Raw genomic sequence first — 17565 nt, 5'->3', positions numbered from 1 at the left:
TGGACTAGAACCGCTGAAGCTGACAAACAATTATGTTCATCGGAAGTCTTGACCTTACATGTGCAAATGATGTGACGTAACTAGTTATAGATGTAATAAATTAAACAGGAATTAAAACAGGCTGTAGAAATCCATTCGATTTTTGTCAAAATGAATATAAAGATAGCTTTGCAGCTCCTGGAGGGTTCAAATTCAAACTTTTTGAACTATTAGGGTCCAAATACACAAATAAATGAACCAAAGACTAATAAAAGTGGGTTTAGTAAAATATGACCCCTTTAATGCTCAATTCAGATTTTTTGCTAAAATCTGATTTTTTCGCATAGTTGTTGATTTTATTATGTGCTATTTTATTCTGTCTACAAGTGTTTTATCTGTGTGTATTTAGAGACCAATGTATTGTCATTTCGTTTTTACATTATATCTATGATGGGCATGTTTAACCCATAAAAAGCCAAACAGCCACTTGCAACCAATATCATCCACTGATGTAAAATATTTAATACCTGCTGATCCACTACTCATATCAATACATTTAAATAATTGGTGTAACATGCAGTTTGTCATCTTTTCATGGTCATCAGATATGACCCATTTGGATGTTCAGAGGCTCCGTAGTGAACCTGGAAACCCTATCAACTTCTACAACATTGATTCATCAGTAAAACCCATGGAGTTTGATCAATGACAGTGGATGGAGAGACTTATTTTCATGTTCAGTTATTGATAACTTTGCTGAAAAAGTCAGTTTTTCTTCAGTTTTCTTTGTTTCTGATAAAATAACCGTCAAATTTAATCTGAGCATTTATGAATATCTACATGATCAGTCAATTAAATATAGGAAAATACATGATTTTCACTAAAAAAAGGCGAAACAAAGAGAATAATATTATAATAAATGGTGATAGATCACTTAAGAAAGTTAAAAAATAGAGAAAAATTAATATGATAATTGCCACAAAAATACCACTGGGTCTTTATGGGTTAAATGACAAATAAAGAATCTGAATCTGAATCTGGTTCACATTATAATTCAAATGCAAAGCCATCAAACTCATTTGTGAACAGTCTACGGCCCTGAAACGACATCACATGCACAGAAGAAGATCTGATGTAACATGCAGCACACTGTGTTTACAGAACTAAATATGGATCTTCACAGGTCCCACCTCCTCCAGCATAGAATTATGATGCTTGCCGTATTCAAAGGACGTTAAAGTCTGATGAAATGTGGCATGACCGTTCAGACTGAAACTGAATTAAATCAGAATGTAAGATTAATCCATCGTCTATTTGACTGGATCTTATATATTGTTGTTCATCACTGTGTCTACTTTATGTTTATGTTACACCAGAGTAAATACATGACACCATCATGCTCTGATGTTGAACCATTCATCAATCACATGTCCTTGGCGCTGAAACATCTTTACAGAAAGAAATATGTCTTTTGTCTTTGTCTTTTGCTCTACAGAATATACAGACTGGAGTAGTACTGAGTATTAGAGCCACACTGAGGGACAAATTAATCTGATATTCTGACAAAGTCATAACATCACTAAAATTCCACACTATTGTGATAACAAGATGACAGTATTTCAAGAAAAAAAGTCATAATATTACCAAAACTCATAATTCATCAATTCATAAAGAGATAAACATTACAATATTTTGAGTAAAAAAAACCTCAAAATATTACGTGAAAGAAGCTGCCATTTTATTACTACTAAGTTTTGTATTACAAACTGTAATATTACTATACAATTGTAATGTTAAACCTTTTTCTACAAACTTTCTTCCCTTTTAATAGAATAGAATAGAATAGAATAGAATCGTCTTTATTGGCGTTGTGTGTACAATGAAATTAGGAATATGTTTGTTTTGGGATAATAATATCTATTTCCATGCAATTACTTTTTTTCAGCAAGTTCCTTATACTTTGTTATGTAAGTAGTTTCACTGTATTTTTTTCTTCCTCATATGCTCATTGGCTCAAACTGTTAATTTTTGCTTACATATATAATAATACATTACAGCAATTTTATTATTTTATATTTGTGCTCCACTCAGCGAACACTTTATTTCTTTACCAGATTTAGAATAAATGTCTCCAATAGGGGGGGGCAGAGAAACAAGTCAGTTTACATTTATGTAAATTTATGAGACAAACAAATCAGAAATGTGTCAGAGAAAAAAAACTTAGCTCTAAATCAAATAGGATATTTACATCTTTACAGTTAATGTATGTCTAAATATGTCTCCTGGTGATTTTAAGAACCTACAGACTTCTTATAAACATACCAACGTCTCTGTCAGCACATCGCAGAAGAATGTTTTCATCTCTACAACCCTTGGACTGAGTTTGCTTGCCATGTAATGCAAAGTATTCTGATTTAATGAGATCTGTCAGTCAGATCAGCTTCTTCTCCAGTGTCTCATAGACATACTTTACCTCTAAATATGGGAACCTTTCAGTGTGAAAGCCAGTGTCAGCTTATGAAGTATTTGTGTGTCTATGTTTGTCATAGTCACGTAGCTGTTTTTATAATGATGCTATTGTTTATTGCAGGTTTCACAATCAAATAAAAGTGAAAACAAGTTCTCAGGTAATAAAACTCACTCAAGACAAAGCAAATACTCAAGTAAACACCAAGTATCTCAAATTTGTACTGAATTTACTTTGTTACATGCCATTATTTTCACATACTTATCGATAATCATGCCTTGAAAATGCACAGTAGAGCTTTATCTTTGACAATGACTGCCGGCTGCAGTTGAAAATAATATTATTCCAGCAGAGAATTGAACCAAAACACTAATTGCAGATGGACAGCTTGAAAAATTGTATAAAGTGCAGACATCATTGAAAAAAGTCTTCGTGTCCGAACGTTTTTTTTACTTAATACTGATGGTTTAATGTGAAACTACTCAGTTACAATTAAAATCTCTGCATTCACAGCCTTATTTAACTAAAACTAAGACCAAACCAATAAATGTCCACAATCTTAACTCAAGGTTCAGTGTTCACGGTTGCAGTTCCTTGTCTATATCTGACTTGAGGCTTTGATGCTATTTATTCATTATTTTTACTTACATGGCCCATACAACTGGTCTTAAAACAATTAATTGCACGATTTGCTGTAGTTAATGATCCTTAAACTTTTTTCTCACTGTTATTTTTCTTGCACTTCTCTCGCAAGGTGGCAAGGTCAAGACAAATAGTGCCCATGACGAGAAGAGAAGAGTCAATCAGTGAAATATTAAACAGCTTTTACTCTTCTAAGGCCATGTCCACATGAAACCACATCTTTTCCTATCCGATCTTTTTCATTGCTGTTTTCAAAAAAGTGCTCCGTAAACAGTCGTTTCAGGACATATCTGCGTCCACATGAAACCAGTGAAAATGACTAAAAACGATGTAGTACAAATATCAGGCCTGTATGTGGTGTTGTAATGCTCTCGCAAAAAAGGAAGAACATGTGGAACATGTGCATAAAGCTTGCGCGCTGTATATAAACTATAGACTACAGAAGAACAACAACAACAACTTTCCACGGTAGATCCAAGAGCATGTAGTGAATATTGTTAGCTATGGTTGTTTGTTGCTCATTGTAATGAAAGAGTAGCCGAAGATTTTGATTCAATATTTCCAATAAGCTCAATAGCTGTTGTAGCATAAGCACTATTCTGTAGTCCGCCATTGTTGTTGTTGTTGTTGTTGTGAAGTGGTGTCTATGACATCATCGTTTTAGAAAAGTTACGGTTTGGTCAAACAGATGAAGACGCGAAACTAGCGTTTTCAAATTTATCCACTCTGGGACCTGGTTTCAAAAAGTTGCAGTTTCAGTGACTGAAAATGCCAGTTTCATGTAGACGAAAGGCCTATCTGATACAAAACTTTTGTGGATACGACAGAAGCTGTCTTCGTATGGACAGGGCCTAAAACACTGATAAATCCAACCACACCTTCATAAAACCTGCAAGAAATGCTGTTTGACAGTGATCACATGTCAGCTGACACTGGAAGTAAACAAAACTGGATTCTTTTTTAATGAATCGTAAGACACATTAACTTTAATAGCATGAGTGTTTTTGTTTGTTGTTGTTGTTGTTGATATAGATAGATAGATAGATAGATAGATAGATAGATAGATAGATAGATAGATAGATAGATAGATAGATAGATAGATAGATAGATAGATAGATAGATAGATAGATAGATAGATAGACAGACAGACAGACAGACAGACAGACAGACAGACAGACAGACAGACAGACAGACAGATAGATAGATAGACAGACAGATACTTTATTGATCCTTTGCAGGAAATTATTTGGTTACGACAGCAGTAAAAACACACTGACTCATCCCAACAGACATCCCCACAGACAACCAACAATGGAGATACAAGGTAAGAAGTGATAAAAAAAAGAATAAAAGGTATATAAAATATATAATATGTACAGTAAAAGTAAGGTGCATACGTACATTTGTTGTCAGCAAAGTATATATTTTTCCTCACTGATTTAGTGTCGGTGCAGTTATTCATACAGTTAATCTACCTATTCAGTGTTGATGATGATGCAAATTGTAGATGATTTAATAAAACCCAAATATTTTCCCTCATTTTTCCTTATTCACCCCAAACAAACAGAAAGCATGGTATGAAGTAAGATGTGACCCACATGTTGAAGTCTGCTTTACAGTCGCTCTAATGGGGTTCAGCATTAACGTTAGGGTGTGAATGTACTCGAGTGTTTGTGTGAGTATTTCTGTACCTTCTGCTGTGCGATCCAGCCCATGGCATCGTTAAAGCTCCGTCCTGCCTCCTCCCAGGGTCCAGAACTCACTCTGGTGCTCTTCCTGCGGCGGACGGACCCGGTCATGGCCATGTGGACGCCCCTCAGCTGATCCTTACACATCTCTAAACTATGGATTCAGAACAAACACACAATAATTGGCATAAAATCTAGGCATTACTTTTCAGTGACGGGTGAAAACTGCAAACAGAAGTCACCCTTACGTCCTGAATATATTGTCGCTGGGTTGTCCCATCTGTCTCAGGTCCATCCCACAGGCCTTCAGCTGCTCTATCGTCTCTTTGGCCATTGCCATGTAGCGCTCTGCATCTCCACTGCCCTGTAATGAATGAAAAGGACACTCAGACAGCTGCACAAAAACAACTGAAAACCTAAATATACTGTACATCTGTCCAGAAAGAAAGAAGAGACACAATCTGGTGGATCATGATTTTGTTAGTTCAAGTATCAATCATTAAAATTATTTTTTGTTTAACCCATAAAGACTCAGTGTGACTTCTGTGTCAGTTCCCAAATGAATTTTTCTCTCTATTTAACCTTTCCTGAGTAATTTATCACCATTCATTGTAATATTATCTTCTGCATTTTGTGAATTTTTAGTGACGGTCAAGTATTTTCTTATATTTCATTTACTGATCAAGTAGATGTTCATAAAAGCTCAGATTAAAGTTGAAGGTTATTATATAAAAAACAGAGAAAAGTGAAGAAAAACTGACTTTTTCAGCAAATCTATCAATAACTGAGTATAAACCCAGTGTCTCCATCCACTGTCATTTATCAAATTCCATAGGTTTTACTGGTGAATCAATGTTGTAGAAGATGATGGAGTTTCCACGGTAACTACAGAGCCTCTGGACATCCAAATGGATCATATCTGATGACCATGAAAAGATGACAAACTGCATTTTACACCAATTATTTACATGTATTGATAGGATCAGAAGATATTAAACAGTTTAGATCAGTGGACGGTTTTGGTCACCAGTGGATGTTTGGGTCTTTATGGGTTAAAGGTATAGTAGATAAATTGATGTAATCCATCAATCACTAACATTAGCCCTATCATACTTAACCGCCATAACTGAAATATGTTTTTTTGGACTTTGTAACTATGTTTAGTTACATTTATTACAACTGAAATAATGTAGAAACAGTTATTTCTCAATTACTCAAAGGGATTATTAACAAGTCTGCATTAGACGCTCTGAAAATTAAAACACATCCATAAGGAAAATGCATGATAAAATTACTTCATACTGTGACAAAAATATGATTTACAATAAACCAATGTGGTGGAAAAATTTACTTTTTATATTTTATACTCTTTATATTTTATACTGTTAGTACATCTTCTTTTAATGCTGAGTCATTATTCAGTATGTGTGATGTTTACCACTCTGTAACACCCCCAACCCAGGAACGGAGTTCTTGCCTTGAGTTGAAACCCAAACACCTAAATGTCTGAATGTGTAGATAGAGGATGGCCCCTGCACTCCAGATTGGATCCAAGCAAGGTAAGAGTGAAGAGGTCATCATGACCTCTTCACGGAGCAGAGAAGGAGTAGTATGGGGTGGTACGATGTACGTAAGGAATGACATCATAATTTGAGGGGGTTGGATTTGGTTCTATATAATCTTTAGTTTTCTCTTGTTTAATCAGACTTCACTTACAGAGTTTCTCTGTGACTGACTTCTCAATAAATGCATTTATTTATTTTAACTCTAACTTTCTCTCCTCCTCTTTGTGTGTGGGTTATCAGTTGAACATTTCCATAACACCAATAAAAACTGAAGTGTGGATGTTAGCTCTACAGGTTCTATGTGGACTTCCCATTCTGAGTAATACACTAATACATACATTAAATTAACAATTTCAATGATGTTTTTTATATAAATGCCACATAACTCACAAACATTTATATTTCAGGCATTTTTTTTTGCTATTTGCTTATCACACATGCTCATGTTATGATGACAATGACAACACACTTCATTGTTCAGTACAAATGCCCAACACAAAAGACTCTGCACACAGTCCATTCTACCTGTCTACACATGACACGTAAGGATGGAGTTACAACAGGCAATCCAGTTACATGTGCACTTCAACACTTGTGCTGATCATAAACTGTATGGAATTAGTCGACAGAGGAAACATGAAGTCACTGGGATCTGATCTGCCATTTTTAATCTACTAGTTTGTGATTTTGCCATTGCTATCTTTGATTTTTTTAGCCAGAAGTGACCGTATTTGAACAAAAGGAGCAGAACTACAGGAGCCAAATGGATCAGAGATGAGCTAATGCTAAGTGCTTATGAAGTCAATTTAAAGTCTTGTTATTAAGTATGACAATAGTTGAACTTTTCATTGTAAGTAAAAAAAAAAATGTGTTTCAATGAATAAACTAAAATTCAACTCAGCAGGCGAGCTAACTGTCATAGAGACCTGTCAATCAAACCCAGACACAAAAGACATCAGAGCTAGAGATCTTATTAACAGAGGACATATTTAATAATGGACCACTACATAGTTTATTAGAGGGTCAATATAAAACAGATGAGACTGAAATGAAACATAAGTGGAAAAAATATTGACTTTGTATTTTTAGAGCTAATTTCAACCTAAGTCAATGGGAGCCAGGGCTTTTTTTTATAGCAAAGTTAGATTTTTACACCATTTACACAATACTGAATAATTTTATCACATGTTGCATTTACCTTGTATCTTGCAATCCGAATTACTTTTATTGACATTCTGGTGCAAACTGCCTTTCTGGTGATTACAAGGCAATGAAATCATAATGTTGAACTATGTTTTTTTCTTGTCTTTGTTCACTGGTTTACAGCATAATTCAATGGAGTGGAAAATGAAAGATCTATCATCTTCTTGGGCAAAGTATAACAGTACTTCTGTGTTTCTTTAAACTTAAAGCTTCCATCTGTACTGAGAGTGTTCATATACATTTAGCTTTCTCAACTATAGGTGTAAGAAAAGTTTTTAAACTGTTTTTTTTTTTAACTGCTTTACATGCATGTTTGCCGTCTTACTTTTATTTTGACAGATGTGTCAATGTTTCGCAGTAGTTGATGGTTACCATGGTAACGTAATATATGATAGAAAGATGTTTATAGGCAAGATGTGGCACAAATATGACCTGTGGTAAATATGGATATAAAAACACTGAACATACCCCAGTCTGTGACATTTCGGAACTAAAATATTAGAACTGAAATGTCATTTAAAACTGGAACACCCACGGTTTTAATTTAAAAGCAGCAGATTTTGTTAGTCTTATATATACAGTGTTGCCCATGAAGTTGGAATAATTTGATTTTCAGACACATTCCTCTTTTTATTCCTATTTATAAACATCATGTACATCATTTATATACATCAGTAATCACCTTTGACCAGGTGCAATGATTACGTACTGAGTTCAAGTTACACTTTATCCATCATGAATAATCACAATGTCACAATCATTTCATATGATGTAAAATTATTTTATTTCAACTTTATGGACAACAGTGAAATTTGTGTACAAACTCAATTGTGCAGTTTTGGTGTTCACTAAAGTTACAATTAGAGTCATGTGTGGATATTTTCTTGAAAAAAAAAAACAGTTACACTGACATTAAACATGTAACTTCAAGCTTTTGGAGGCTATTTTGCATAAGTTTGATGGTTTGGAGTCGATAAAAGCATGTTGTTTTGTGATGACAATGAGAAAAAGTTGGTCCCAAAGCCAGACCAGTTGAAAACCACTGAGAGAGACTCCTACAGTTGCGGAAAAAATTATTAGACCACCCCTGTTTTCTTCCATTTCTTGTTTCTTTTAATGCCCGGTACAACTAAAGGTACATTTGTTTAGACAAATATAACGATAACAACAAAAATAGCTCATAAGAGTTTAATATCAGAGCTGATATCTATCCATTTTCCATGTTTTCTTGATAATAACCAAAATCACTTCAGTTCTTACAACAATAGCTACGGCATTGTACTGACAAAAACAGTGCTTTTAGGCATCCCATGTTTTCTTTTCTGTTTGTTTTAGTCACATGATACACACAGGAGTTATTACTTGATTGCATAATCATTGTTTTGATGACTTCTGATGGATAATAATTTTTTCCGCGACTGTATTATAGCAGTACTGTGTGAATGCTACATCTATTTGCACTGTTAAACACAAAAGCAATGTGAGACAATGTTAAAGTATATTAACCCATACAGACCCAAATATCCACCAGTGATCACTAATCCACAAGTCCTATCAATACATGTAAATAATTGGTGTAAAATGCAATTTGTCATCTTTTCATGGCCATCAAATACGACCCATTTGGACGGTCAGAAGCTTCAGACGTGAATGTGGAAACACTGTCACCTTCTACAACATTAATTCACCAGTCAAACCCATGAAGTTTGACAAATGACAGTGGACAGAGACACTTGGTTTATGTTCAGATAATGATATATTTTACTAAAAAAAAAGTCAGTTTTTCCTTTTTTGGTATAATAACCCTCACATATAATCTCAGCGTGATGATTAAAAGTACATGATCAGTATATTAAATATTGGAAAATACCTGACTTTTACTGACAAAATGCAAAATAGAGAGGATAGTATTATGATGAATGGTAATAAATCATTGAAGAAAGGTCAAATTGAGAGAAAAATTCATTTGGGAACTGCCATAAAAGTAGCACTGCATCTTTATGGGTTAAAGCAGGGGTAGGCAACCTGTGACATTTGGCTCTTGGGCCCTTTTCTAGTGTCAAAAGACATACAAAAATGAATAACACTAAGGCTTTTTTTTGGTAAACATTTTGCTATTATTTGCTATTGCCATTATTAGTCAAAACCATAAAGTCAATCTGTTGTTATGCAGCTGTAAAAATGTAGACTATACTCCAAATGAATTTAAAAAAAAAAATAGAAGCAGTAGAAGTAGTAATAGTAGAGTACTTTTAAATTTTATGACACTGACGGCATTCATCTGTATTCTCCATTCCAAAGAAAGCATTCACATACCAGTAAATTTTTGCTGCACAACACAATAATGGCATTTTCTTTAGTGTTGTTCTGTAATTTCTTTGCAGTTCTGTAAATGCACCAAAACGTAGATTTTTTTCTTGACATATTCCATGCAAACTAATCCTAAAGAGCTTCTTAAACAGTCCCTACTTTGAGGTAAAACATATAGGGATATGTTTTGGCTCAAGACAATTTTGTTTTTCTATTACTGTTCTAAAATGGCTCTTTAGGCAAGCCAAGGCAAGGGAAGTTTATTGGTATAGCACATTTTATGTACAGGACAATTCGAAGTGCTTTACATAAAGCATAAAAGCATCACAGGAGAGGCATAAAAACACATTTAAGATGAGAGAAAGTTAAAATATAAGAGCATTAACATTAAAATTAAAACAGACATTAAAATCATCAGCGATAACATAACCGACCCATGGGTTAAGGTATTGTTACCTCCTTTGAATAATCTGAAAGAGTATGTTTCTAGGTATAGTTAAGGGTCTGCAAAGCACTGAAATACATGATTAAAGTCATCAGACCAACCCTGGACAGAACCAAACACTCTGACTTTACACAGACATGCCAAAAATATTTACATGTCAAAAATGTCCCAGAGAAAAACCACAACTCTTTTTACATTATTAGCACATATTTCACTAAAAACCAGCATGAGGAGGCAAAACTGTTGATACAAGTCAGACCGATAAATCACATTTTAAGAACATATCTATCGGTCTCATGCTTCTGGTGAACTCTGACTGACGACACGCTAATAAATCTCCAGAAGTTACGTAACATCAAACCGAGGAGGCGTGTGTGCAGTAAGTTACACTGACAGGGTTAAGGAGTTTGGTTTCCCCAACGAATCCAGCAGATAAACAAAATGCTTTCACCGTCAGCCTGGTTTCTATTACATGTTCTGGTGCACACACTCAGCTTTGTGCCAGTAGAGTGGTTACAACAAAAAAACCTTTTCCCTGTTGTAACTAAAACTGATTGAGCTCTTTTACTTTCTGCTTAGACGATCATAGAGCCAAAAAGCAGCATGGCAATCAAAGTTATGACTCACAGACTGAAGGGTGTATTCAGCTTTCTTCAGGTATTCCTGGCACTGGCCCTGCAGAATCATGGCCTTCTGGTGGATGGCGTTGAGACTGGAGCCACTGCAGGGGGCAGCAGAGTGGAAATGTTAACAAATATGACACATACCACTTCTGATTTTCTGATTTTTTTATTGATGTCATAAATGTTTTTATTCTCGTTGTTATGTAGCTACTCTTAGCTCGTCATTTAGCTTTTTATGCTTGTCTATCCGCACCCTGCTCTTGTTTTTCATTGTGCAAAAATGAAACTAAAATAACAGTCAGGTCCTGTCAATAAAATGCAGCAATGTGCATCCTCAGAGAACACTACTTCTAAGGCAAATGTTTTCTAAAAATTGCCTGTGAAATTCAATGATATATAAGTTTTGTGCCAAAAAAAAAAAAAAAAAAAAATCATGTAAAGAATCTATCAGTAAAATGATGACACTCGGAATTTTTCATGAACACCATCTTTTCAAATGTGAAGATTTATTCATTTAATTTGGTCAAAATCATAAAAATTTTACTTTAATGAAAACAGGCACTGTGAGTAACACTAGCATTGTGAAAACTTGTCCTAGATGTACTTTGTGCAGTGTCTACTGGGATTGGCTACGGCCTACATAGTGTGAAACAGTTACACAAAATGAAATGAATGAATGAATAAATTAAAGCCTGACTAACACAGAAAATTAGCAAAGATGAGCCGATTTCAGATGTATTGTTATGCATGTTTCCTGATATGAAGGAAACTTTTTACAGTATTTACAGGGTTCCTACAGGCTTCTAAAAATTCAATTTAAGACCTTTTTAAGACTTCTTTAAGGTATTAAATGCAGATTTGTAAATTCAAGACTTTTAAGACTTTTTAAGACCCCGCAGTAACCCTGATTTATAACTAAGACTACTTAGAAGAGAATTTAATGCCCATTTCACAGCCATACTGGCAAAAATGCATGACTCCTGGAATTTAGGAAAATGTATTTATGTACTCCAATGCCTGGGCTGCAAAGTTAGCAATAATTGGCTCCTAATTTCAATATAAATTGTCTGGTGGAACCAAGTAGACTAGCATTACTTTCTTTGCATCTTGGACATTTCTGGACGTTTCCCAGACACATTTAAACACAATCCAGCAAACTAATTTATGGCAACATAACTTAAGACCTACTATATCAAATTTAATATGTTTTAAAGACTTTTTTAAGGTTTTAAATGCAGATTTGTAAATTCAAGACTTCTAAGACTTTTTAAGACCCCGCAGGAACCCTGATTTATAATAGAGCAAAAGATGCTTATTTTCTTTATTTAAGATTTTCATTTTTTCTGCGTTTCTGTTTCTTTTTGTACTTTTTGTAAGTCATGCCTGCTGCTCAGTGCATCTGCAAAATATAGCTTATTATTTAACTCTAAATACCCTGATTGTTTAACTTTTCTTGCTGAAAATTAGTATCAGAATCAGTTCCAAAAACCCAGTATCTCTCTCGGGGTCTAACATGAATTGCATTTTTCACTATGATGAAAGCATATTTTTGGCTAAATAATGAGTCAGAGACACTTGGCAGCTTATCTGATGATGAAAGTACCTGGCAGTTGAGACTAAAAAACAGAAACTGTGAGATTAGACTGAAAATTGGTAAGAGATCAAAAGGAGTATTTGAGCCTCCAAGACATGAAAATATTGACTAATTAAAAATATGAGATAAACTTCATCTATTAGATTCTAATTTGACTTCAGCTTCAGCTTTTTATGGGTTTCACCGCTTCCATTTTCTTTTAGAGTTGGACAGATACTATATTTTGGCATCCTTTGGTAATGTGGTTTATGTTTATTTTATGATATAAATACAGGATGTGAATGCCCTCTGATAGACAAACCAATGTATCTTCATTACCATTAACATAATAAACTATATGGCAGTGGTTCCCAACCTTTTTAGGCTCATGACCCCATTTTAACATCACAAATATCTGGCGACCCCAGACATTCAAAACAGAGACTTTTTTTTTGCTAAAATTATTTTGTTTTTGATCATGTGATAGTTTGCTATACTATGTGGCAAATAAACGTCAATTTTAGACAACATTTAGTCTATATAATGCATATAATTATAGGCAGAGGCAGAAAAGCCAGGTGTAGATTACTGCACAAAGTGAGAATTTTATTTTCCTTGGTCAGGATATGTACAGTCAGTCCAGCTTGGATTTACAAGGCTGACAATTAATACTGAACAAACAATAACTGAAACTATGAATTATGAAAGAGCTGCAGCATCTGAAACTGACCACAATGAACATTTGAAAGATAAACAGTACCACAGTGCTTCAGTTTCAGCTTCACAGTTTGTCATGTCTTTTATGTATTGTGATTGTCTCTATCAACTCACTACATGTTTTTTTAGTAATTTTTTTTTTTAAATTTCATCAATTACTAGAACTTACAGGCGACCCCATTTGAATTCCAGGCGACCCCATGTGGGGTCCCGACCCCAAGGTTGAAAAACACTGCTATATGATGATGTAATATCTTGACCTCTGTTATTATATTTGCATAATTTGAACTGAACATTGTCATTATCATTACACATTTCACATTCACATCACTGACAGAGACCACCTGCAATTTCATTGCACAACTGGTGTAATGACAATAAAGCCTATTCTATTCTATTGTATTCTATGGGATTTGTGCATCACTCAAAAAAGTCAATCAATCCACACATGCACAGACATAACTAGATAAACAATTAAGAGTTCAACCTGACATCAATATAAAAATAAATATGTTATAGCACTTCCAAGTTTTAAGTGTAAAATATTTATCTACTATTTCCATTCCACGTAACTTACATGAAAGACACAACACCTGTATAACAGTACACCTTAACTGTAGCTTTTTAACCCTTATTTAAATAGGAAGTTCCTTTAGATTAAAATCTCTTTTTTAAAGGAGACCTGACCCAAAAAACATGCGATCACAAGAAAACAAAGCAACAAAAATGATAAAATCAGGCTTGAGGAAAACACACACTGGATAGTGATTACACTCCTCAGTTACACAGTTTTTTTATCAGAACTTTGAACTTAAAGATATCATATCAGGCAGCAAAAACATCATCATCTAACAATCTGAGATGATGTAGACCATATGCTCTGTTTGTCCTTTCTTTAAAAAAAAAAAAAAAGGACATATTTCCTCTGCCAGTAACATTTCTGGAATAAAGAGTGAGTGTTCAGTTGTTGCAGCAGAAAGAACTTGGCAGTTCAATGTGAGCAATAAATCAGCATGAACATTTCTCCCCTGTTCACACAAGAAACACAGCGATCAGGCTACTGTAAGACATTATTAACACATTCATTACACTACAGCTTTGTTTCATTAACACTGTATATACCTGATATGAATAAAGTCAACTATGAGGCAACACCTTAAACAAACCGCATGAACAACAGCTCACTTGGCACATATCTTCGCAAATACACAATTGTTTTCCTGCACATTTTTTCAGAAACATGCATCTTTATTTAAATGTTTATGCAATCACAGTTGGAAAAAAAAACTGTTCCAGACTTTTATGAAATGTCAGAATATAATAGAGATTGCCAAACAGATAAAGCCTGTTTCCTGCTTGATGACATTTATCAAGACTACTGGGCTGCAAATGGCACAGGTTGTTACTGGGCTGAAAATGAATACTAGTCAAAGGAGGCTGATTAATTTTTAATGGCAGCAGGCTTTATCTCTGTCCACACTGAGGGAAACTAAATGCCTCCAGGTTCTCAGGGTGCAACAACAGGTGGCAGTATAAGGAGAGCACAAGTTACTACATTTGTTAAAAAAACAAAAAAAAAAGTGCATCATACCTCATTCCTGTTGGCATTCCGCCCCCCGTGCCGCTTCCCATTTCTTGTGGCACTCTCATAGAAGAGCCCTTTGAAAAGGTGTAGGTGTTGTATCCATCCATGTAGGGGTCGTATCCATTACCGCCTCCATGCATCACTTCGCTCCGTGCGTAATAGGTTCCCTCTCTGGTCAGATCGCCTCTGGAACTGGCCCTGCGGCCCATGTTCAGGCCCTTCTGAGACCCGTACATACTCATCTTGACCGGAAAACAGCCACCTCTCAGCCGATGTTTACTAGGAAACAGTCGGAGGAGTGTGTGTCTGCGCTGCGGGTGGAGGAGAGGCGCAGCGGGCAGCCCAACCTGGCGCTGGCGCTGTGGCTGTCTCCCCACCTGTCCGCCCCGGGCCCTGGGTCCCTCTGGTGCAGACTGCAAACACACAGGAGGAGAGGAGCGCTTTTGGAGGATGGTGACCACACCTCTGTGTGTCTGCCTGAACTGCTGAGCAAAAAGTGTTTTTTTTTTTTTTTTCTTTCTCAGCGCCACTCCCTTCAAACTCAGCTGGAGGCACTTGGAGAGAATGTGTGTGCAGAGTCACAGCCTAAAGAAAAGAAGAGAGCAGACATACTGAACACATTTTAGCTGTGGTTCCCAACCTTTTTTAGGCTCATGACCCTATTTTAACATCACAATTTTTTTGGAGACCCCAGACATTCAAAACAGAGACTTTTTTTTTTGGGGGGGGGCTAAAATTAACCCTTTCATGCATGAATTGTGAGAACCTTAGTCAAGATTTTTTTCTTCAGTGTTTTTATTCCTCCTTAGGCATGAAAAAAACAATGCGATCAAGTTTTTTTTTCCCTATGAAGTTACAAAAATATCCATGCATTTCATTTTTGAAGTAAAGAAACATGCTTAAAACCCAATATCAGACAGTGATATGAAAACAATGAAATAAAAACATTTTTAATGCTGCTAATCTGATGTCTTCTCACATTTTAACATATTCTAATGCTAGTAATTACTCACTTCATGGAGATAATATGCAAAAAAAAAAAACCTTCTTGTCTAACAAATAACAATTGATTTACACTCAAACATGTTAATACAGATTAGGTTTATCAAGAACAGCAAAGTTACAGTAATGGTCTGAATGTCAGTGTATTGGATGGTGTGTAAGTGTCCATTGTGTTGGCTGATATGGAACTAAAACATCCAAACCCATTAATATACAAGAGAACAGCTGGAGAAGAACTGTCCACTGGAGTGGCCTATGCATGAAAGGGTTAATTTGTTTTTGATCATGTAATAGTTTGCTATGTTGCAAATAAACGTTAGTTTTAGATGACATTTACACTGAAAAAAATTTGAGTGTTATTTACTTAAGAAAACTTAGGAAAGTTTTTGCACTTCCATATTGCAAGTAAATTCTACAGGGGCGATCATCAAGTAAACTTTACTTGCGGGTATCAATTTATTTTACTCGCAAACCTCAGGTAGTTTACTGTTGATTATTAATATGATCATTGAATTTTACTCTCTCCTTCTTTGTAAGTTTTACCTAGACTCTGACTGCTTCAAACTGAAAACTCTCACCTAAAATCAATGGCTTTTTAAGGTAATTTCAAAATACTTTTGTAAACTTTACTTATGGACTATAAATAACATTTACACAACATTTTACATAGTTTTTCTGCAGTTTTAATTGCCTAAATTTGTTCATAAAATTGTGTTTATTGAAACAATGACTTTCAAAAAAATGAGGCAACTGTTTTAACACTTTTATTTTTCTTGAGTGAAAAAATTTTTTTTTCAATAAAATATTGTCCAACAGGGTTTGCATTGCAAAACAAGGTATATTTCACCCTGAAAAAAAAAAACACATTTGACATGCTTCAGGAATCTTCAGTGCATCTTAAAAGGCATGCTTATTAGAACATTTTATTTTAAAGAACAGTGTTTTGCCCTGAGGTTAGTCTGTAGTGTTTCAAAAGTTCTGTCCGTGTGTCAGCCTCAAATCAGACCATGTCATCTTTTTTTTTTAATCTGGAAAAAAAAACAGACAGAAAAAAAATCAAACCTCATCTGAACTACATTTTCATATCAGTATAAAAGTCAGCTTGAAACAAAGAATGAGAGGTAACTAGGGTTTTAGATTTACCTTACATTAGCCGTTCAAATGTAGCAGGAGAACTTTCCCAGTGGAGGCTGTAAAATACAAAGAAATCTAATCATTACAGCATCGTACTCAAAGTTATTTTAATGCCAGGGATAATGGAGAAGCCACATTTCTTGGGCTATATGCATATCACTAGAATAACATAGGATTGTCCTTTCAACTTTGTATACATTAAATTTTATGCATCACAATACATAGCTTCAAAATTCTAAATGTACTCTGCTTCATTTCAATTTGGAATGGTACCTCTACATTCTGTGATGAGGGTAAACCTCCTATAACTTATGAAGTGCAAAAAACTAAACAATTCTTTTTACCTGAATAGCCAGATGGCTTTGCTTGTGACACTGTTTCCTGTAGTTGCAGCTTGAGAGGGCACTGTGTCAGCTGCAGAAAGTTGTTGCTTTGGGGAAGATAAAAAACAAAGACAAAATAATACATTAAAACTACAGAACACTGCAAGAAATACTACATTAAAACTACAGTATCATGTACTGCAACCAAAATAAACTGTACCGCTGTCAAAATATTTTAAAATATCATTGATGAACTTATGAAATATAAAGCACTACACATTTATTTTTACCTGAGTAGCCAGATCGCTT

The 17565-nt window shown here is 34.9% G+C and overlaps 1 protein-coding gene across 1 annotated transcript in view; it reads right to left on the bottom strand.

Moving 5' to 3' along the window:
- The window catches only part of dspb (desmoplakin b), a 63236-nt gene extending 48057 nt beyond the window's left edge, over positions 1-15179 (bottom strand). Inside the window, exons 1-4 of the mRNA XM_030132577.1 lie at positions 14804-15179; positions 10927-11020; positions 5025-5140; positions 4780-4930 (exon numbers count right to left, since the gene is read on the bottom strand). Of these exons, the coding sequence (XP_029988437.1) occupies positions 4780-4930; positions 5025-5140; positions 10927-11020; positions 14804-15039 (597 nt within the window). The 5' untranslated portion in view covers positions 15040-15179. The remainder of the gene's footprint in view (positions 1-4779; positions 4931-5024; positions 5141-10926; positions 11021-14803) is intronic.
- Between the last annotated feature and the right edge of the window lie 2386 nt (positions 15180-17565).

Source organism: Sphaeramia orbicularis, chromosome 4 (assembly GCF_902148855.1).
Source record: "Sphaeramia orbicularis chromosome 4, fSphaOr1.1, whole genome shotgun sequence".
In the NCBI taxonomy this organism is placed as follows: Eukaryota; Metazoa; Chordata; class Actinopteri; order Kurtiformes; family Apogonidae; genus Sphaeramia; species Sphaeramia orbicularis.
Note: the sequence above shows the minus strand (reverse complement) of the source record. Positions and strands in the feature narration are given on the sequence as shown.